The sequence below is a fragment of the Heterodontus francisci genome, chromosome 8 (genome assembly GCF_036365525.1).
Source record: "Heterodontus francisci isolate sHetFra1 chromosome 8, sHetFra1.hap1, whole genome shotgun sequence".
Taxonomy (NCBI): domain Eukaryota; kingdom Metazoa; phylum Chordata; class Chondrichthyes; order Heterodontiformes; family Heterodontidae; genus Heterodontus; species Heterodontus francisci.
Genome location: NC_090378.1, coordinates 90,577,913 through 90,601,001, shown reverse-complemented (window position 1 = coordinate 90,601,001; position 23,089 = coordinate 90,577,913). Strand labels below are relative to the sequence as shown.

Here is a 23,089-nt window from a genome sequence, read left to right as displayed (position 1 = left end):
CTGAGCCAGGGAAGTGAGAATTCCCAGCATAATTCCTGCCCTCAACATGAGAGTCACGTCCAGACAACATTGTCCCTGTCACGGGCTGCTTACAATTCCCAATAGAAGATGCCATAAATGGGGCAGCTGGGACCATTCCGTTTTCCACTGGATTCTACCCATCTCCCACTGGAGCTATGGTAGGAATCCAGAGAAAATTCAGGGTCATGATATCTGATCTATGTGACTAGAATTTGATAAAATAGTACATAATACAATTAAAAAGTCAATTTGAGATTTTAGAGCAAGTGGATAACAGTAGTAAAGTGTAAACCAAATCATAGACTTATAATAATATCCTGGCCATTACAACCTTAGATTATAGACAAATGCTAAGCAATAAAGAAGGAGCTACTGTGGCAGAATTTACTTAGCAACAATGAAAAGGCCTACTAGGACATACAGTTGCTTAGTTACCATACAAGGCTTATCAGCGATTGCTATTGAAAACAAATTTCTTATGAGGTTAGACCTGCAAAGAAACATATTTTGCAGTTGCGCAAATATTCACACTTAAGGTTTAACAAAAGGGACAAGATTTGCCTCTAGGTGATTCTTTCTTTTAAAATTAGGCAAGTTGAAGGGTCAAGACCCATTGTTTAGGATGCCAACAGGATTGAAAATACTAAAAGAGATGCTGAGATAAATCAGCAAGTGGTACTAGATGATACAAACCTAACGCTTTAAGGGGAAATCTTCCACTTGGTACATGCTGGCAGTGGATTTTAGGAAATTAGGTTTCCTCGGCCTCTGAATTCACATTCATAATACAAAGGGATATCTATCTTTTATTTCCTGAATAAATCAAGAGAAAGGAAAGACTGATAAAAAAAAAATAGGAGTTCCACAGTTTTGATAATCTGGGAAAGACCAAAACTGATTATAAGCTCGCAATTTATCTTGATTTCACCATTTATAGATTTGGTGGAACAAGGGGAATGTTCAGTGGAGCATTGACAACAGTAGTATTGATAAGACAAGAGATATAAAAAGTTACAATGGGGAGAGAGATTAGAAGGTAGCAAATATTTTCTTACATTCCAACAGAAGTGTAAGAGCCTCACCAAATATGGAATAGTATATATGTTTCTGGCAGACTGGGGTTCCTTAGAGGTGGAAACAAAAAAAAATTGGAACAAAAGAGAAAACTAAGCTTTATGGAGCAAGTTTTAGCAATTGTAAAAGCATGACTTGAGGTCAGAGAAGGTAGTGAAACGAAAATTGCCACTAGATGAATAAGTATTAAAGATCAAAGGTAATTGAACCATAACTTCCTTCATCTCAACACTGGAAAGAACAAAGCCACAAACTCTGGTCTCTAGCCACTAATCCTAAAAAAAGCAAGACTTCCATTTATAGAGTGCCTTTCATGACCTCAGGACATCTGAAAGTGCCTTACAGCCAATACTTTTGAAGCATAGTCACTGCTGTAATGTAAGAAACTCGGAAGCCAATTTGTGCACAGCAAGGTCCCAAGAATAGCAATATGATAATGACAAGATAGTCTGCTTTAGTGATGTTGATTGAAGGATAATTATTAGCCAGGACACTGGGGAGAACTCTCCTGTGTCCACTCTCCTCACCAGCCATTTGCTCAGGGTAAAGCAGACCATGTGCGACCTAGGTATCCTGTTTAATCCTGAACTGAGCTCTAAACTCCAATTTCTGTTCATTACCAAGACTGCCGACATTGCCTGTTTCCTCCCCTACCATGGTCCCTCTGCCACTGAAAATCTTGTACATGCTTTTATCATCTCCAATCTTGATTACTCCAATGCACTCCTTGATGGCCCTCAATCCTCCCTAAACACTGCCATACATATCTTGTTCTGCACTAAATCCTACTTAGCCATCACCTCTGCCCTCGCTGATTTACACTGACTCCTGTCCTTTGGTTTAAGTTTAAAATCCTTGTCCACATTTTTAAAACCCTCTATAACATCGCCCCACCCTATCCCTGCAATCTACTCCAGCCCTCGCACAAGCTTTGTTTCCTCCAAGTTAGGCCTCTTGTGCATTTTGAGCCCCCACTTTCCTCCATTCAAAATTGATGGCAGAACCTTCAGCTATCTTACCTCTGCTCCCTGGAACTCCCTTCCTAACCCCATCCACCTCACTACCATTAAAGTCCTTCTCAAAACCCATCTTTTAGATCAATATATCGATCACCCTTCCTAATGTCTCCTGTTCCTGGCTCAATGTCAGTTCAACCTTTATTTCTACTTAGCAAAATACTTTCAAATGATTTTTACATTAAAAGCATCATGAAAATGCAAGTTGTTGATGTTAATTATGGCCAGATTTTGGGATGCAAGAGACATAAAGAAACTGCATCACCTGAGAAATGAAATAGATGGAGCATAAAGACATACAATGATTGCAACATTGCACAGTGAGATGAAAGAGGTCCTGTGCAGTGACAGCAAGCTGAATTTAGTCGTGCCGGCAGGACTCTAGGCACCAGGCCGTAAAGGTGAGGGGAATCCCACCTTGGCCTTTCGGAGAGCCCTCCCCCCGCCACCCACCCTCCGGTGCGATTCAACAGCGCCCAGGCATTTAAGTGCCGGGCACCAGGATCCCAGTCCCTTTAAGGATGTTGATCCTGCCTCCAAGAGCTGCCAGCCAATTAGAGGGCCAATCCAGAAGGCCCCCGGGATTAGGGGAGGAAGATGGGCGATGAAGGCAGGGGTGGTAATACCGAAGATGCGGGCTTTGTTGCCTGGGGCCCTCTGTAGGCCAAGATTGCCCACGGAGGAGGCGCCCCGCAAGCCTAAACCTCCAAGCCTGTCTCTGGGCGCCCATTAAATTCCACCTTGCATGTGTTCTGAAGGCAGTTGGTGCATGTAGAGTGAAACCAGCAAAAGAGTGGATTGGGTTGGATACTAAGAAGTGCAAGTCACTGATATGAAGTGTGTGAGAAAGAAATCCTGAATTAGTGAAAAGATTAATGCTGATGGGCAGTCAGAGATACTACCAATGATAACACATAATTTTTATTTTCAAAATTTTGATTGGGAGGAATGGTTGCTCCAACCCTATGCAATTTGCTGTGTTGTCTAATAGAGCATTGTAAGTAGTTTCCCACAACAAGCTCTAATAATAACTTGCGCAGTGAAGAAGTAAACTGAATTCAGACAGTAAGTCTCATCATTATTATCAAGTTAAAATCATTAAAAGAAAGGTCTGCAAACCCTGCTTCTGGTTGGTATCAAATCAAAAATCTAGAGCAGATACTGGCACAGGCTGGGAAAAATCTGAGCCTAAGCTTAGGGATATGTTAGGTACAGTAGCTACACTTTAGGACAAAATATAATGCAAGAAGTAATGGGAGCTTGTAAGAAAGATACTGAAACAATCATAGGTGATTCTAATCTTCATATAGAGTGGACAAATCAAATTGGTAGCCTTGAGAATGAGTTCATAGAGTGCATTATAGGGGAGGTGGTGGCATAGTGGTAATGTCACTGGACTAGTAATCCAAAGCCCAGGCTAATGCTCTGGAGACATAGATTCGAATCCCTTCATGGCAGATGGTGAAATTTGAATTCAATTAATAAATCTGGAATTAAAAGCTAGTCTAATAGTGACCATGAAACCATTCCAGATTGTTGTAAAAATCCATCTGGTTCACTAATGTCCTTTAGGGAAGGAAATCTGCTGTCCTTACCTGGTCTGGCCTACAGGTGACTCCAGACCTACAGCAATGTGGTTGACTCTTAAATGCCCTCTGAAATGGCCTAGCAAGCCATTCAGTTCAAGGGCAGTTGGGGATGGGCAATAAATGCTGGCCTAGTCAGCGACGCCCACATCCCACAAACGAATATAAAAAGAAAATCCTGGATAGTTTCTTAGAACATTATGTTGTAGAACCAACTAGGGAACAGGCTATTTTAGATATGATAATGTGTTATGAGGCAGGATTAATTAATAATCTCATAGTAAAGGGTCCTCTAGGGAAGAGTGATCATAACATGTTAGAATTTCACATTCAGTTTGAGGGTGAGAAACTTGCGTGTGAAACTAGTGTCTTAAACTTAAATAAAGGCAATTACAAAGGTATGAAGACAGAATTAGCTAAAGTAGACCGGGAAAATAGGTTAAAATGTAAGATGGTAGATAAGCAGTGGCAGACATTTAAGGAGGTATTTCATAACTCTCTACAAAAGATATATTCCATTGCAAAAGAGAGACTCTCCGGGGCTAAGCAAGGAAGTTAAGGATGGTGTCAAATTGAAAGAAAAGGTGTACAATGCTGCGAAGATTGGTGGTAGGCCAGAAGATTGGGAAAATTCAAGAAACCAGCAAAGGATGACTAAAGGAAATAGAGGGAAAAATTAGAATCTGTGAGTAAACTAGCAAGAAATATAAAAACAGATAGTAGAAGCTTCTACAAGTATATAAAAAGGAAGAGAGGATGAGACTGGGGAATTAATAATGGGAAACAAGGAAATGGCTGATACTTTGAGCAAGTATTTTGTATCTGTCCTCATAGTAGAAAACACTAAAAGCATCCCAAGAATAGGAGAAAAACGAGGGACAAATGGGAGGGAGGAACTTGAAACAGTCACTATCACTAAAGTAAAAGCACTAGGAAAACTAATGTGACTAAAGGCTGACAAGTTTCTTGGACCTAATGGCTTACATCCGAGGGTCTTAAAAGAAATGGCTGCAGAGATAGTATATGCATTGGTTGTAATCTTCCAAAATTCCCTAGATTCTGGAAAGGTCCCAGTGGATTGGAAAACTATAAATGTAACACCTTTATTCAAGAAAGGAGCTCATGGTGTTGGGTGTAATATATTAGTATGGATAGTGGATAGAGGATTGGCTAACTAACAGGAAACAGAGTCGAGATAAATGGGGCATTTACAGGTTGGCAAACTGCAACTAGTGGGGTGCCACAGGAATCAGTGCTGGGGAATCAACTGTTTACGATCTATATAAATGACTTGGATGAAGGGACAGAATGTATTGTAGCCAAATCTGCTGACAATACAAAGATAGGCGGGAAAGCAGGTTGTGAGGAGGACATAAAGAGTCTGCAAAAGGATATAGATAGGTTGGGCTGGATTATATTTTCCTGCTGGCGGGCAAAAAATATTGCAGCCTGCATGCGCGGGCCGCAAGCCGCCATGCCGCCGCGATCTAGAGCGCGGCGACTCATTATAATATGCAGGACGGCCGCACGCACGCACCCCCCCCCAACCCCCAGGTAGCCTCGGTCGCCTGTTTCTGCACAGGTGCTGGCACAGTTTTTAAAGGGCAGCCAGGTCTGCATTGACAGATCAAAGTTGACCCCATTCCCCCCACAACCATAACAAAAGGTAAAGTTTGACCCACCTCCACCCAACTACGCCAGAAAAGGGGGAGAAGGCAGGGGAATGGAACTGAGGGAATTGCTCTTTCAGAGAGCCAGTGTGGACATGATGGGCCGAATGGCCTCCTTCTGCACTGTAACGATTCTGTGATTCTGATTCTGTGACCCCTTTCAGCCCCCCAACTGACCTAAGTGCAGAGTTCAACCCTTCCCCTCCCCACTACATAAACTATGCAGAGTTGACCCCTTCCACCCCCCAACTTCACTACAAATGCAGAGTTCCCCTTTCCCCACCTGGTAGCGCCAGCTTTCTCTCTGAAGATCCGGAACTGCTGGTAAGATCGCTCCAGCTTCCACTTAAATGTATTTAAATAGCTGATTTGAATATTGAAATCAAGATCCTGCCGCAGAGCTGCCACGGAGCTTACCCATCACTGGGAAGATCGGGCCCGGCAATCCCAGTGTCGGGCTCTGTGGCGTCAGCCCTCTGCCGCTGCGATCTTTCGGCCATCCCCGCCACGGAGCCCGATGTCGGGAGCTCAAAAAAATCCAGCCCGTTAAAGTGAGTGGTCAAAAATTTGGCAGCTGCAGTATAATGTGAGAAAATGTGAGGCTATCCATTTTAGTAGGAAGTATAGAAAAGCAGAATATTATTTAAATGGAGAGAGACTGCAGGATACTGCAGTAAAGAGGGATCTGGGTGCCCTCGTACATGAATCACAAAAAGTTAGCATGCACGTAGAGCAAATAATTAAGAAGGCAAATTGAATGTTGCCCTTTATTTCAAAGGGGATGGGCCATAAAAGTAGGCAAGTCTTACTACAACTGTACAGGGCACTGGGCAGTCTGCACCTAGAGTACTGCATACAGTTTTGGTCTCCTTACTTCAGGAGGGATATACCTGCATTGGACGCAGTTCAGAGAAAGTTCACTAGGCAGATTCCTGGGATGAAGGGGTTGTCTTATGAGGACAGGTTGAGCAGTTTGGGCCTATACTCATTGGAGTTTAGAAGAATGAGAGGTGACCTGATTGAAATATATAAGAATCTGAGGGGGTTTGATAGGCTGGATGCTGAGACAATGTTTCTCCTCATGGGAGAATCTAGAACTAGGGAGCATAGTTTCAAAATAAGGTGTCTCCCATTTAAGACAGAGATGAGGAGGAATTTCTTCTGTCAGAGCATTGTTAATCTTTGGAATCTTCTGTGGCAAAGAGCAGTGGAGGCTGGATCATTGAATATATTCAAGGTTGAGTTAGACAGATTTTTGAACTACAATGGAGTCAAGGGTTATGGGGGGGCTGGCAGGAATGTGGGGTTGAGACCATGATCAGATCAACCATGATCTTATTGAATGGTGGAGCAGGGGCCGAATGGCCCACTCTTACTCCTATTTCTTATGTTCTAATGTTGGGGGATGCAAACAATATTCTAAACAAAAATGGGTTTTTCGACAATACAATACCATAAATAAGACAACTAACAAATGCTTAAGGAACAATTTATGCATTAGGTTTTGTAAGAATGGAAAAACAGAACTTACTGCACAGAGAAATCCAGAACCTGGTGTGGTATCCAGTCCTAGAAGCAGCCTTGTGATGGAGATCATGTAGTCCTTCACAAATGACTGCAATCGATAAATGCCAAAAAGTGTCATTCAAATAATAATAAAAAAATGAACGAAAATCTGTACCGCAGAAAAAGTTTATGCTGGAACAAGCACATTAATATAAAACCATCCTACAGACCCCATAAAAATTCTCTAATGTGAAAAGATAATTGAAGTTCCCCAATATGTCAGTACTCATATTTACATTATATACCTATAAGAACAAACTGGGGACCCTGGACACAAATAAAAATCACCAAGGCACCCAAGTGGGTTTGTGAAGTTAGTCAGATTCTCTATTTCTTGACTTACTAGAATGTTATTTTTGTATACTAATACATATTATTTCTGCAGTGATAGCTGTTTTTCTTTTTATTATTTATTCACAGGAACACAGGTTTCACTGGCAAGGCCAGCATTTTGTCCATTCCTAACTGCCTTTAAGAAGGTTCCCTTTCGTGAACCATTGCAGTCCATGTGGTGTGGGTCCTCTCACAGTGCTGTTAGAGAGGAAGCTTCAGGGTTTTGACCTACTAAAGATGAAGGAACAGCAATATATTTCCAAGTCAGGATGGTATGTGACTTGGTGGGGAACGTGCAGGTGATAGTGTTCCCATGCATCTGCTGTCTTTGTCCTTCTTGTAGTAAAGGACGTGAATTTGAGAGGCACTGTCGAAGAAGCTTTGGCGGGTTGCTGCAGGACATCTTGTAGATGGTACACACTGCAGCCATGGTACGCAGGTGGTGGAGGGAGTGAATATTTAAGGTGGTGGATAGGGCATCAATCAAATGGGCTGCTTTGTCCTGGATGGTGTCGAGCAGCTGACACTATCTGAAGTTAGAACAAGAGGGTCTTAGGAATATGTTATTATTAATTGTTTGTTTTTATTCTGAATTGAAATAGTTAAAAACACAACTTTTTATACAGTAGTTCCATGTTATCAGATGCTACTGTGTAGGTAATAGCTTAGACAAGACTTTGTTAGCATGATACAGTTGCTAATTTAAATACCAAAGGACAAAAATGTATTTCTTTGTGTAACTGAGTAAGAAACTGACTTATTAGTCTACGCATTGTTATTATGTTCCTCTGAAATTTTCCCACTATAAATTATTGGAGCCGAAAATCCTTGGACTTTGCAACGCATTCCCATCAGAGTTATGACAGGAGTGACTGGAGGGCCAGGAATTAAACCTGGACCTGGATATGCTCGATCTTGGTCTTACATTGGGGATCCCAGGATAGCCTGCTGGAGGTTCAGAAACAATGAGCTGAAATTCATACTCTTACCGCCGGTGGCTGAAAACAATGGTGGCCTGCCTGTCACAGAGCCACCACAATCTTCCGTGCGGTGCCTCATTTAAATAGCTGGGGTGGCCCACCCCCAACCAATGATGTTGAGGGGCCGGTCTGTCCATCCCCGGCAATGGCATCAGCTGCCTGTGCGCAGGCGCTGACACCATTTTTAAAGGGCTTCAAGCGCCCTACCATTCAACTTAAATATTTAAAGAAACCCTTAATGAAAAAAATTAAATGCATTTTTTTTGTCCCTCTCCCACCCCCCATTACCATAAAATTAATTACTTGCCCTCTCCCCCACCAAAACACTTACTTTGACCACCTGACCTTCACCCCCACAAAATGCATAAACTTTAATCTAAAACCTTTCACACCATCCTCTACACCAATGATGTTTCTTTGACTCAGTTCCCCCTCCTCCCGCACTGAGAAACATACCTCCTCCCTCCTCCCAACCAGTGTTGCGCCTCATTTCCCCAGATGGGGATCCGAAGGCATGAGTGCTGGCCAGTGCCACAAAGATCGCAATGGGACAGACGGCAGGAGTGTAAGTGTAATTAATTCATTGATTTTAATTTATTTAAATATTTAAATGGCGGTCCCGTCACCTAGCGGCGGGGGGGCCGCCACGAGGCCTCAAAGCCGCCGGCAATATCGGGCTGGGCCCTCCGGGCATCGGAGTGTGTGGCAGCCCTCTCCCGGAGGCATTTTCCAGCCCACCCCACCCAGAAATGACCCTGACATCGGGGGGTCTGTAAAATTCAGCCCAATATATAACTGACTATGGAAGCTGCTGCTGGAGGTGACCTCACAGTAACAAGTACCAACCGTCCTCACTTCAGGACTGTAAAACTGTGTTTGCAAATTTCTAATCTTGATAAACTTCACAAATGGACAGCAAAACAATACCCTTTTCCTTTTCCAAAATATATTAAAACAACATTTTATAATTATATCACATATAGATATCTAATTAGATTTGGAAGAAGGGGTGAACGTAATTATCACTATTTAGGCAGCTCTTTTGTGCAGCTTGGACTGAGTAACTGTCTAAATACAGACACATGTCTTTTTATCTGTAGAAGTTAAAATAAATGCATATCAAATCAAGTCTTGTTCGCAGGTTATTTTGGCATTTTGATAGAGTCAAACACCTTAATCCATTAATTGGATACCCTGATTATATTCAACAGAGTAACAACATTTTGCACAGTTTGATTTATTAGATGAATGTTAAATCAATATAGATGTCAATCAGCCTGCTTAAAAGAACAGATACTAATTTGCAGAACAGGTACAGATATAACAGAATTTCTGATTTGGCAATATTCCAAGACACATTAGGCTTGATGATAGTCTATGGAGTTGTGGATTAATTTTATTAATACTAACAAAGAAAACCACTACCTGGTACAACAGTGTATCTAGCATGCTGATGCTGAAGACTCTCCCAGCAGCAAATGGTTGACGGAACATGAATGCCAGATTGGAACCTTTTTCACGTTCTTTCTGTTAGGAGAAATAGATTAGGCGTTGTTTTTATTTTCAGCAGAGCAACACTGCCTCTATCTGGGTAGTACAAGAATTAAACAACGTGGATCACAACATAAATGCTGACAGTTCTTGCATTTATATCAAAGTCAACAGAGCCTCAAAGAAATGAATTTGGTTGAAGCTTGTTGATTTATTAGTCGTACTTTTATACACACGATTTTCTGGATAGTTTAAATATACATAGATATCTAAAAAAGCAATTCAATGTGTAAGTCGAAAATGTTGATTACTGCACCTAACTACAGCAGCAGAGATATTAAAGGGAAAATTGTTTTTACAGTATAACTTCACTATGTCACACAATTTATTTTGTCATTGTCATATTGAATAAAAATATTTGATTCAGTTTTTTTGCAAAAAGATACAGTTTAGTGATCTGATGCTGTGGAAGGGCATTACAATGATGGCATCAGTTTGCATTGACATTACAGTATTTTAAAAACATTATTGAACATGCTTTGACTGAAGAGCACAGATTAAGGTCACCTTGGGCTGGTGTGAAGTCACTGCACATTTACATTTTTTTTTAAATGGCAAACACAAGTGTATTTAAATTGCACATGAAAATTCTGTTAAACAATTCCCTTTCATTATCCATTCTATACTATTAGCCATTAAAAATTCACCAGTGCTGTTCAAACCAGTGAAAACAAAACAGTAAATTGGACATTCATATCTGCACTATTTTTGATGTAATTGTATTTTTATAAAATGGCAAAGTAGTTTTTTAAAATTCTTTCACAGGATGTGAGTGCCACTGGCTTGGCCAGCATTTGTTGCCCATCCCTAATTGCATTGCCCTTGAGAAGGTGGTGATAAGTCGCCTTCTTGAACTGCTGCAGTCCATCTGGTGTAGGTACACCCACAGTGCTGCTAGGAAGGGGGTTCCTGAATTTTGATCCAGCAACAGTTAAGCAACGACGATATAGTTCCAAGTCAGAATGGAGTGTAGCTTGGAGGGAACCTTGCTGGTGTTCCCATGCATCTGCTGCCCTTGTCCTTCTAGGTGGTAGAGGTCGTGGATTTGGGAGGTGCTGTCGAAGGAGCCTTGGCGAGTTGCTGCAGTGCATCTTGTAGATGGTACACATTGCTGCCACTGTGTGTCGGTAGTGGAGGGAATGAATGTTGAAGGTGGTGAATGGGGTTCCAATCAAGTAGGCACCTTTGACCTGGATGGCGTCGAGCTTCTTGAGTGTTGTTGGAGCTATATTCATCGGGTGGGGACTAGGACACTACCCTGCAGCAAAGTCCTGGGATTGAGATGACTGACCTCCAATAACTACAGCCATCTTCCTTTGAGTTAGATATGACTCCAACCTGTGGAGAGTTTTCCCTCTGATTCCCATTGACTTCAATTTGGCTAGGGCTCCTTGATGCCACACTTGGTCAAACGCTGCCTTGATATAAAAGGCAATAATTCTCACCTCACCTCTTGAGTTCAGCTCTTTTGTCCATGTTTGGACCAAGGCTATAATGAGGTCAGGAGCCGAGTGGCCCTGAGCATCAGTGAGCAGGTTCTTGCTGTTTAAGTGGCGCTTGATAGCACTGTCGATGACACCTTCCATCGCTTTGCTGATGATTGAGAGTAGACTGATGGATTGGATTTGTCCTGCTTTTTGTGGACGGGACATACCTGGGCAATTTACCACATTGTCAGGTGGATGCCAGTGTTGTAGCTATACTGGAACAACTTAGCTCGGGGTGCATGTGACCAGGAAAGGAAGCTGCTATTGTGTTTACTGATAAAGATCTGAAAGGAGTCTGTAACACCACGAGAAGAGGAGATCTTACTGAAGAAAATATAAACATATTCTGATCATCAAGACAATTTCTGATATTGTAGTTTGAACAAAGAATTAGATGCCTCATTGGACAATTGTAGCTTAAGGTGGATTTTGATAGGAAAGTATGAAGTTGTCAACAGAACATTCTGCCCACCTTGGAAAGAAAGGTATAACAATCATTACAAATAGTGATTCAGTGTGTCATGAAAACCCACATGCCAAGTGGGAAAATATTAATTTCATCGGTTGGAACCTTGCTTGAGACTTTTGCTGGAAATTCTTATAAATAACTTTGTTTAAAAAGAGTAACCTGGCAGCCATGATGGCCACTGAAATTTACATTTGAAACACCAAACGATTAGACGGGAGACAACATGACTGCTTCAACCTAGCCAGAACAATGGGGTGCTCTCTGATTAAATTACCTGAAATGGCTTTATCAACATGGTCATCAAGAGCAATCGACACCCATTGACTTGAAAGAGCCAACCTCCTCCAAGTGTGACTGAACAGCTTAAGGTGTGGCGCCTTGAATCTCAGACAAGATTCCAGAAGGGTCTCATTAACCCAACAAAGAGGTTTGGGATTATCATGTGACTGCTGTGCAGCTCTGGAGAGGCTAAGCTTTGTCAGTCAGAAAGCAGAGGAGTAACTGAAAGCCATCAAAGAGGCAGTTTGCTCTCTCTCTCTCCAGTAAAGATCCAGAGAAGCCTCGGCTGCAACTGTTAAAGTCTCAAACCTACCGACCAGCACAGCCAGCAACGAGAGGACAAGGATCAAACCCTCTCTTCTGTCTTCCGGAGACTGAGAAACAAGTCTACAACCATGCAGGTGGCCCAGCGAGGACTTCAGGACTACAATTTCAACTTAGGACTCTGGGACTGATGATCAGTATTTAAATTCCATTGATTACAGACTCTATTCCAACCACCCAACTCATTTTTTCCTCTGTAATCTATTTGTGTGTATGTGTGGCTTTTGTTGGATGCGAGCATGGATGCATAGCCTATTTTAGTAATTTTAATCGGTTTAGAGTCTTAAGGATAATAAACTTACATCTTCCTTGTTTAAACTCAAGAAAACCTGATTGATTTGTTCTTTTGCAATTATATTAGAGGAACAGGAGCAAGCGCTCACTGAGGTGGTAAGTTCAATCACTGTGTAAAAAAGATAAACCCTGTTGCGGTCAAACCAGAGAAGGGGCGAAAGGGGGAGCCTGAGACCCCTTCCTCACCTGGTCGTAACAAGTGCTTAAGATTTGTATCTTTGTCAGCTACTGAAGAGAACAATCAGCAGGGAAGTGACCACTCACTGGGTGGTCATGTATATGTGATTCCTTGTAGCGTATTTGTGGCTAACAGGGTGTATTGCTAATGGGTGTTTTGTATTGTTAACTAGTATTCCTACCAAACTTAGTAAAGTTGTTAGTGTTTAATTTGAACTTTGAGTGTTGTCTCCTTATTTCTCGTAATTCTCATGTTTGAACCTTAGAGTAACCAATCAAGGGTAAAAGGTTACATCTTAGAGCTACAAGTATCAGATCGAGTGATTTCCTCCTCCGTTTGTTCTCCCTCTAGGCCTTCAGCCTGTTGCGCCACTGGTTGGCCAAGTGGCAATTCTTGAGGATCTGAAAGCATAAATGCACAAGGGCAGAGTTGGTGAGAGGGAATTAGCGAAAAGAAAGAGGTGCATGGTTACACCGTCTGCAGCTTGTACATTGTAACAGAGATGAGGGTGAAGTGGGATTTGAGAAAGTGCATTAGGCAGGAACATACCCTCATCTTCGAAGGCTTCAGTGATGCTGGTGGCCAGCCTCATTATTGACTGCACTAATTATTCCCAGAACTGCCTCCTCCATGGGGGAAGAACATGCAGCCATGACTGCCCCACTGCCATTTAGCAGTGCTGCCATCTGTTCAGGGCTATCTTTTATTGCAAGAGGGAATCTGTCAGTGAGTGTGATACAATGTGTTTAAGCGATGTGTCTTCCACAGTTGATGAGCTGACAGTGCTCGCAAGTTGTGAGACGTGAGTGTGCAGCTTCCAGCAGTGGCAAATGTGTGAGGGTGAGGTGAAATGTAAGAATGTGAGGTTCAAGTGGTGGTTGACATGGATTGTTGATAGGTGAGTGAAGAGGTTGTGGTAAATGGAGCAGCATGTGAAACTAGTGGTGCAGTTGGTAGGATATGGCATATGAGAATGCATTCACTAACCTTGACCATTCGTGTGAGGTCATTAAACCTCCTTTGGCACTGCATTCAGGTCTTGGGGATAGACTGCTGGCGTTGACCACTACAGCAACCTGCTCCCACGGCCAACTTAGTATTTGTCTAGAGGGCCTCCTGGCCCCTTGAAGGAAGAGAACCTCTCTCCCCCTGTCTATCTCCTGCACCAATGACTCCAGCATGGCATCTGAGATCCTTGTGGCATGCGCTGTAGCCTGTTGCACCATATCTATTGCTTCCTCCACATGTTCCATTCTTCTTCAAGCAATTTCAGCCCCTGCTGCAGTGAGGATGCATCTCACCTTTAAGAGGTACAGTCTGGCTTTAAGTAGTGCAGGCTATCTTTAAGTGGTGTAACCAAGCCTAAAGCTGTTCTCATCAAACATGGTGCTATTCACACAACTGCACACTCACACACTTTCATTTACTTTCATTGAATAGCTCCTTTTAGTGAGCACCCTGACAATTTTGCCCCAAGGATCACAAGATAATTAAGAATGAGGAAAATCATTCAATCCATCATACTTCATTGACACAAAAAGATCTTAAAGTTGTCTCACTGTAGCATCCATTGCCTCTTATATGATCCAGGATTGTAGCTTCCAGTACATTAACCGAGAACCCATTCTATATGTTAGTGTCTCTTTGTATGAAGAATAATTTCCTTGCATTAGCCCCTAATTTGCCATTTTCTTGTTGAATTTGTGACCTGTTACGACTGTGCGAGGAGGGGGTCTCAGGCTCCCCTTTCGCCCTTCTCTGGTTTGACCGCAACAGGGTTTATCTTTTTTAACACAGCGATTTAACTTACCATCTCAGAGAGCTGCTGTTCCTTTAATATAAGTGAAAATGAACCAGACAGGTTTTCTTGAGTTTAAACAAGAAAAATGTAAGTTTATTAACCTTATCACTCTAAACCAGTTAAAATTACGAAAATACGCCACGCATCCACACCCCACATTCACGCAAGAGCCACACATGCACACAAATAGATTACAGAGGAAAAACAGAGTTGGGAGGTTGGAGTAGAGTCTGTAATAAATGGAATTCAAATATTGAATCTTAGTTCCAGAGTTCTTGGTGGAAATTGTAGTCCTGAAGTCCTCACTAGGCCACGTGCATGGTTCGGGCTTTCCTCTCAGGTTCTGGACAGCAGAAGACAGGCTTTATCCGTGTTCCCTAGTTACTGGCTGTGCTGGGCTATAGGTTTGAGGCTTCTCTGGGACTTTACTGGAGAGAGAGAGAGAGAGAGAGAGAGAGGAGAGAGATGTTCCCTTGTTGGCTTTCAGTTACAGTCTGTCTTCTGGGTCACAATCTACTAGAGTTGCACAAGTGGTCACATGACATGACCACCTCTTTGTGTTTTGATGCAGTGCGTCTGGAATTTCCTCTGAAATTTAAGATTCTTTCCTTAGGCTGCCCAGACATACTTGATGGGGGGTTGGGGTGGGGGGGCAGGGGGTTGGCTCTTTCAAAGTCAATGGGTGTCAATGGCTTTTGACAATCACATATTGACAAGGCTAAACCAGATAATTGAATCAGAGAGCACCCAATTGTTCTGGGCAGGCTGAGTCAATTATATCTGTCTCCAGTCTAATCCTTTGGTTTTTCATATGTATGTGTTGGTGGCCATCTTGGCTGCTAGCTGTTCTGTTTTCAAAGTTATTTGTAACAATTTCCAGTAAAAGTCTCAGGCAAAGTTCCACATGAGGAAATTAATATTTTCCATCTGGCATGTGGGGTTTTCATCACAGTCCCTTTATCCTAGCCTTACAGTTTAATTTAATGTAGTTTTCTGGATTTTCTTCCTCTATACAATGAACTATCATATATGTATCTATGATTCATTCTTGGCATCCTTCTTTCAAAGCTGAAAAGACCATAGAGCTAATTTTAACTCCCAGCAGGTGCGGATTACAATCCGACCTGGGGGTTTGAGTCGAAGGGCTGGAAGATTTTAACTTCTGACCCTCAATTGAGTGTTGCTAGTCAGCTATTCACCTATTTTGGGAAGAAAGTGGCAGCTGACCAGCGAAGATCAGGTGAAAATTAACTGGCACCAAGAAAAGGCTGCTGGCAGCAAGGTAAGTCATGGAAAGGGTGGGGGAGGGGTGTTTTAAGGCTTTTGTGGCTGAAACGGGGAGGGTTGAGCCCATGTTAGCAGGAGTCCAGACTTGCCTTGTGGAGTCTGGAGGAGCATTCCTGCTCTTGCTAGCCCCACTAAGGAAAATATTTTTCACACACCTTTAGTGGCCTCACTGGCTTCCTGGCAGCTTTAACAGAAGGGGTGGGGGCAAAGGGTTCACCACTCAGGAGTGGACTGAAAAGCCATCAGGGTCCCATACACATCCTGGGACCTCCAGTTTCCATTCATTAATGAGGGTCTTGCCAGACTCCAGAAAAATTTTCATCCACTGCCTAAACCTATTGCGTTAAAATTGCACAACGGCAGGAGTTGCATAGAATTACATAGAATCTACAGCACAAAAGCAGACCATTCAGCCCAACTGATCTATGCCGGTGTTTATGGTCCACATGAGACTCCTCCCACTGCTCTTCATCTAACCCTATCATCAGATCCTTCTGTTCCTTTCTTCAAGTACTTAACTAGTATCTCCTTAAATGCATCAATGCTATTTGCCTCAACTACTCCTCCTACCACTCTCTGGATAAATTAAAAAAGAATGGAGCACAAAATGGAGCAAGTCCATTTTAAATGCTCTCTCAGTCCTTTCCCACTGATTGGGGAGAGTTCAAATTCCTCCTCATGTTTTTCCAGACTTCTGTAAGAACTCTGACCTTTGTCGCTAAGATCAGTCTCAGGGCTTCTCTCTGAGCTAACTCCAGCCCTTGGATGCCCCTCGTGACCAGATCTGGGCACAGTTTTCAAGATGTGATCTGACGGAGCACTATACAGTTTGATCACAACTTCCTCTGAATTATCTTCAGCTGATTTGACCATGTAGTTCAACATTCTGTTGAGGCTAATCATAGCATATCTTCTGTCACCCCAGCTGAGAGTAGCTAACTCAGGCTGAGGATCAAATCTGGCATGTTTCTGGTCTATGAATCTCAGCTACTCATTGAAATAACTAACAGAACTATCGTAGATCTCATCTGTGAATTTTCTAATGTAAATAAAAATAGATTCAATTTTTGTCACAAAGCTTTGTTTATTTGTTTCATATATTCAAATTTACATTTCATTAACTCATTAATTTTTAAGGTGATTTTGTATATTTTCATATTATATTAATTGATTGTGGATGTGGAGGTCAATCATCTCAGTGCCAGGACATCACTGCAGGAGTTTCTCAAGGTAGACTCCTAGGTCCAACAATCTTCAGCTACTTCAGCAATGACCTCCCCTCCATTATAAGGTCAGAAGTGGGAATGTTCACTGATGATTGCACAATGTTCAGCACCATTCACGACTCCTCAGATTCTGAAGCAGCCCATGTCCAAATGCAGCAGGACCCGGACAACATCCAGGCTTGGGCTGATAAGTGGCAATAACATTCATGTCACATAAGTGCCAGGCTATTGAGCAACTTAAACAAGAGACAATCTAACCATCTCCCCTTGATGTTCAATGGCACTACCATCACTGAATCCCCCACTATCAACATCCCGGGGGTTACCATTGACCAGAAACTGAACTGGACCAGCCACATAAATGCTGTGGCTACAAGAGCAGGTCAGAGGCTGGTAATTCTGCGGCGAGTAACTCACCTCCTGACTCCCCAATGCCTGTCCAACATCTATAAGGCACAAGTCAGGAGTGTGATGGAATACTCTCCACTTGCCTGGATGAGTGCAGCTCCAATAACACTCAGAAAGCTCGACATCATCCAGGACAAAGCAGCCGGCTTGACTGGCACCCCATCCACCTCCTTCAACATTCACTCCCTCCATCACCGATGCACAGTGGCAGCAACTCTCCACACCTCCTTCGACAACACCAACCAAACCTGTGACCTCTACCACCTAGTAGGACAAGGGCAACAGATGTGTGGGAACACCACCATCTGCAAGTTTCCCTCCAAGCCACACACCATCCTAACTTGGAAGTATATCGCCATTCCTTCACTGTTGCTGGATCAAAACCCTGGAACTCCCACCCTAACAGCACTATGGGTGTACTTGCACCAGATGGACTGCAGGGGTTCAAGAAGGCAGCACACCACCACCTCCTCAAGGGCAATTAAGGATGGCCAGCAAATATTGGCTTTGCCAGCAACGCCCACACCTCATGGATGAGAAAAAAAAACACACATTTGAAAACCACAGCAGAATTAAACAATCAGAGTCCCTGAATGCACTGATTTCTTAGAAACTGTTGCTTAGTGAATTAAGGAATGATATAATAAAATAACAGTTTCTTGTGGAGTTAGGTTATCTGCATTTCAAAAGAAGGCAAACTCTGACATCACCAACAGCCTTCGTTTGTCACTCTCTCGCAGCTTTTCAAAACACTCTGTGCACCATTTAAGCCAGCTGAATTAGCATTTTAAAACATGATCAGTTTCGTACCTTTGTGCTTCCAAACACTATGGCTCCATGTTTTTGTGTACGTGAATTTCTCCAAAACTTGAACTCAGCATCAAAGTGAACCGTAGCTTTGAAGTACATCTGCTTATTGGTTTTGACTTGTGTTTTATGACTTGTCTGCGTTTTGCTAACCATTCCATAGCCTTAAAGTGCTTTTTCACCAGTGAATTTGTTTAGCTTTAATGAAAACAGCTTGCAGCTGTTAACATGTTACTTTAGCTCAAAAAATCCTTCTGGCCTTCACAATGCAGGCTGGTCAGGTTCAGTCAGTTTTCTATACACCTGAGTACAGCATTGCTTCCTGTATTTTATTGAAACTAGCGATGCTCCTGGATTGGATAGCCTCGCAAGTCTCAACCACAAATTTTGATTTGAGATAATATTACTGTCTCTTACATAGTCATTAGCTCAGATACTGTCACTGCACAAACTTTAGAAGGGAGCACAGAGGCGGGATCCTACATGTGATGAGTCACCCTGCATAAGTGGCCTGTAGCCAAGCCAGCTGGAGAGGATTGCACTGGGGCCCACAACTTCTGCTGCAGAGGACTCAGATGAGGACTTCAATGAGGCAAAGTATAGAAAAAGGCATGCAAAAATGCTTGGTGCATTGGCAGGTCAGCAACAGAGCCTCTTGTCACTGTCATGGAATACGGAGGAGTCTGGCACAACTTAGCACAGGGCTTTGTGCAGGGTTTGGAGTCCATGCCTTTCAGCATAGAAGTGGTGGCCAACTCCATGAGAACTCTTGTGGACCTAACCACCATGCAGCGTCTGATGGCTGATGTCTCAGCTTCCATTGCAGCACAAGCAGAAGCCACACAATGTTTGAGTGCTGCAGTGGAAACTCAGACTGGGGTCATGAAATCTTTGCTTGTTGCCATGTAAGCCCAGCTTGGTGCCATACAAGCTCAGACTGCTACCATCATGGCTGCAGATACAAAAAGGGGCATGCAGGATCTCACAACAGTCAAGCAATCTGTCCTCCAGCAGATTACTAGGATTGCTGAGGCGCTGCCCAGGGGAGTGACAGTGCAACCGAGAAGCACAAACCTCTCCCAGGATGACAGCATTCACCATCCCACCACTGTGACTCTGTCAGTGCCCTTGCTGTTGTTTGTCTGCCAGCCAGCCAGTCCACAATGCTGCCATTCATGCCAAGTTGGTGCAATCCAAAGCTGGGCCTTCAACAACCAGAGCTAGGCAAGGGCATTCTGCAAGGCCTTTTGTGGTCTCCCCCATTGAAAGTCAGCAGCCTTCCACCAACCATGCTGTAGCCACTGGAGTAGCAATGCATAGGAGCACCAAGCCAGGGAAAGGTACTTGCAAGACAGACACTAAGGGAATGCACAAGGATGATTAGTTGAGTATTGTATGGAATATTGGATGTATTGTATGGGTACAGAATGCACTCAGGATGGGGGACTTCAATGTCCATCACCAAGAGTGGCTCAGTAACAACACTACTGACCGAGCTGGCCAAGTCCTATAGCTGCTAGACTGCATCTGCTGCAGGTGGTAAGGGAACCAACAAGAGGGAAAAACCTACTTGACCTCGTCCTCACCAATCTACCTGTCGCAGATGCATCTGTCCATGACAGTATTGGTAGGAATGACCACTGCACAGTCCTTGTGGAGACGAAGTGCCGCCTTCACATTGAGGGTATCCACTATCGTGTTGTGTGGCACTACCACAGTGCTAAATAGGATAGATTTCGAACTGATCTAGCAACTCAAAGCTGAGTATCCATGAGGTGCTGTGGGCCATCAGCAGCAGAACTGTATTCAACCACAATCTGTAACCTCATAACCCAACATATCCCCCACTCTACCATTACCATCAAGTTGGGGGACCAACGCTAGTTCAATGAAGAGTGTAGGAGGACATGCCAGGAGTGGCACCAGGCATACCTAAAAATGAGGTGTCAGCCTGGTGAAGCTAAAGCACATGACTACTTGCATGCCAAACAGTAGAAGCAGAATGTGATAGACAACGCTCAGCGATCCCATAACCAACGGATCAGATCTAAGCTCTGCAGTCCTGCCACATCTAGTCATAAATGGTGGTGGACAATTAAACAACTGACAGGAGGAGGAGAGTCCACAAATATCCCCATCCTCAACGATGGGGGAGCCAAGCACATCAGTGCGAAAGATAAGGCTGAAGCATTTTCTTCCATCTTCAGCTAGAAGTGCTGAGAGGATGATCCATCTCGGCCTCCTCCTGGGGTCCCCAGCATCACAGATGCCAGTCTTCAGCCAATCCTCGTAATATCAAGAAATGGCTGAAGGCACTGGATAATACAAAGGCTATGGGCTGTGACAACATTCCGGCAATAGTACTGAAGACTTGTGCTCCAGAACTAGCCGCACCACTAGCCTAGCTGTTTCAGTACAGCCACAACACTGGCATTTACCCAGCAATGTGGAAAATTGCCCAGGAATGCCAGTGCACAAAAAGTAGGACAAATCCAACCCGGCCAATTACTGACCATTAGTCTACTCTCAATCCTCAGCAAAGTGATGGAAGGGGTCGTCGACAGTGCTATCAAGCAGCACTTGCTCAGCAATAACCCGCTCACTGACGCTCAGTTTGGGTTCCACCAGGGCCACTCAGCTCCTGACCTCATTACAGCCTTGATCCAAATATGGACAAAAAAGCTGAACACCAGAGGTGAGGTGAGAGTGACAGCCCATGACAACAAGGCAGCATTTGACCGAGTATGGCATCAAGAAACCCTAGCAAAACTGGAGTCAATGGGAATGGGGGGAAAACCTTCCACTGGTTGGAGTCATACCTAGCACAAAGGAAGATGGTGGTGGTTGATGGAGGTCAATCATCTCAGTCCCAGGACATCACAGCAGGAGTTCTTCAGGATAGTGTCCTAGGCCAAACCATCTTCAGCTGCTTCTTCAATGGCCTTCCCTCCATCATAAGGTCAGAAGTGGGGATCTTAGCTGATGATTGCACAATGTTCAGCACCATTCCTGACGCCTCAGATACTGAAGCAGCCCATGTCCCGATGCAGCATGACCTGGGCAACACCTAGGCTTGGGTTGATAATTGGCAAGTAACATTCGTGCCACACAAGTGCCAGGTTATTGACCATCTCAACAAGAGAGAATCTAACCATCTCCCATTGATGCTCAATGGCATTACCATCACTGAATCCCCCACTATCAACATCCTGGGGGCTACCACTGACCAGAAACTAAACTGAATCAGCCACATAAATGCTGTGGCTACAAGAGCAGGTCAGAGATTGGGAGATCTGCGGCGAGTGACTCACCTCCTGTCTCAACAATGCCTGTCTGCCATCTACAAGACACAAGTCAGGAGGGTGATGGAATACTCTCCACTTGCCTGGATGGGTGCAACTCCAATAACACTCAAGAAGCTCGACACCATCCAGGACAAAGCAGCCCGCATGATTGGCACCCCATCCATCACCGCAAATATTCACTCCCTCCACCACTGACGCACAGTGGCAGCAGCGTGTACCATGTACAAGATGCACTACAGTAACTCATCAAAGCTCCTTCGACAACACCTTCCAAACCCATAACCCCCATCACCTAGAAGGACAAGGGCAGAAGATGCATGGAAACACCACCACCTGTAAGTTCCCCTCTAAGCCATACACCATCCTGACTTGGAACTATATCGCTGTTCCTTCACAATTGCTGGGTCAAAATCCTGGAACTCCCTTCCTAACAGCGTTGCAAGTGTACCTACATCCCAAGGACTGCAGCGGTTCAAGAAGGCAGCAATGGGGGATCTGGGATTTCTTTCAGGGGAACCAGAGTCTGATGATGCCCTCAAGGACTGCCCATCCGGAATGTAATGTGCCAACTTCCGCCTCTTGACCTGTTTACTGAGCCCTTGGTGACCAGGGCTGTGCCTTCATGACGGCCAGGTTGTGGAGAATGCAGCAGACCACTACGAATCAGGACATCTGCTCTGGTTCCTCTGGAGTGGTAGAGGTAGCAGAACCCTTGCTTCAGCCCTCCGATGGTTTGTTCAATGACATTCCTCGTGGCATCCTAACTCTCTTTGTAGGAGTGCTGGCCATGTATAGCATGCTTTGGGGGGGGGGGGGTCATCAGTCATATGTACAGCAGATAGCCCTTGACGCTGAGCAGCCACCCTCTGATTTAACATAGTGGCTTAAAGATTGCAGGAACAGCCGATTGGCACAGGATAAACAAATCAGGACTGCTGCCAGGATAGCCGCCATTCACCAGCATGATATACTGGTCCTGGTCCCACACCAGCTGCACATTAAGGGCAGAATTTTGTGCGGCCATTTGAAGTGGGAAAGGTGGTGTGGAGTGACGGAGAATCGCGTTCGAAGCGTCCGCCCGGAAATCTGGCATTGTGACGTCAGTTCCGGATTTATTCAGCGGCAAAAAAGCATCAAGGCAGAATTAATGCCCCGATGCGATGGGATTGTATTTTAAATTATAGGACACTTACTTTTAAATACATTAGCATCTCATTTGTCGCGATTTAATGGGGGGCTTGGCATTATGTGGTTGGCGGGTGGCACTCACCTGCCTTCGGGTTCACAGCCATTGAAAGCGGGCAGCACCAAGGCGAGGCTTCAGTGCTGCAACAGGCAGGCAGCCACTACCAGCACTGCAGAGGGGGTTGCAAAGGCCATTGTTGGACTGTAGTGCTGTGCGATCTGCAAGGGGGTCGGAGTCTCGG

The 23,089-nt window shown here is 44.0% G+C and overlaps 1 protein-coding gene across 4 annotated transcripts in view; it reads right to left on the bottom strand.

The window, feature by feature from the left end:
* Positions 1 to 23,089, bottom strand: part of LOC137372567 (potassium channel subfamily T member 2) — a 921,357-nt gene that overhangs the window by 248,982 nt on the left and 649,286 nt on the right. For all 4 annotated transcript variants that reach the window (XM_068036495.1, XM_068036496.1, XM_068036497.1 and 1 more), the window contains 2 exons: positions 9,672 to 9,773; positions 6,899 to 6,982 (listed from right to left, as the gene is read on the bottom strand). In XM_068036495.1, the coding sequence (XP_067892596.1) occupies positions 6,899 to 6,982; positions 9,672 to 9,773 (186 nt within the window). The remainder of the gene's footprint in view (positions 1 to 6,898; positions 6,983 to 9,671; positions 9,774 to 23,089) is intronic.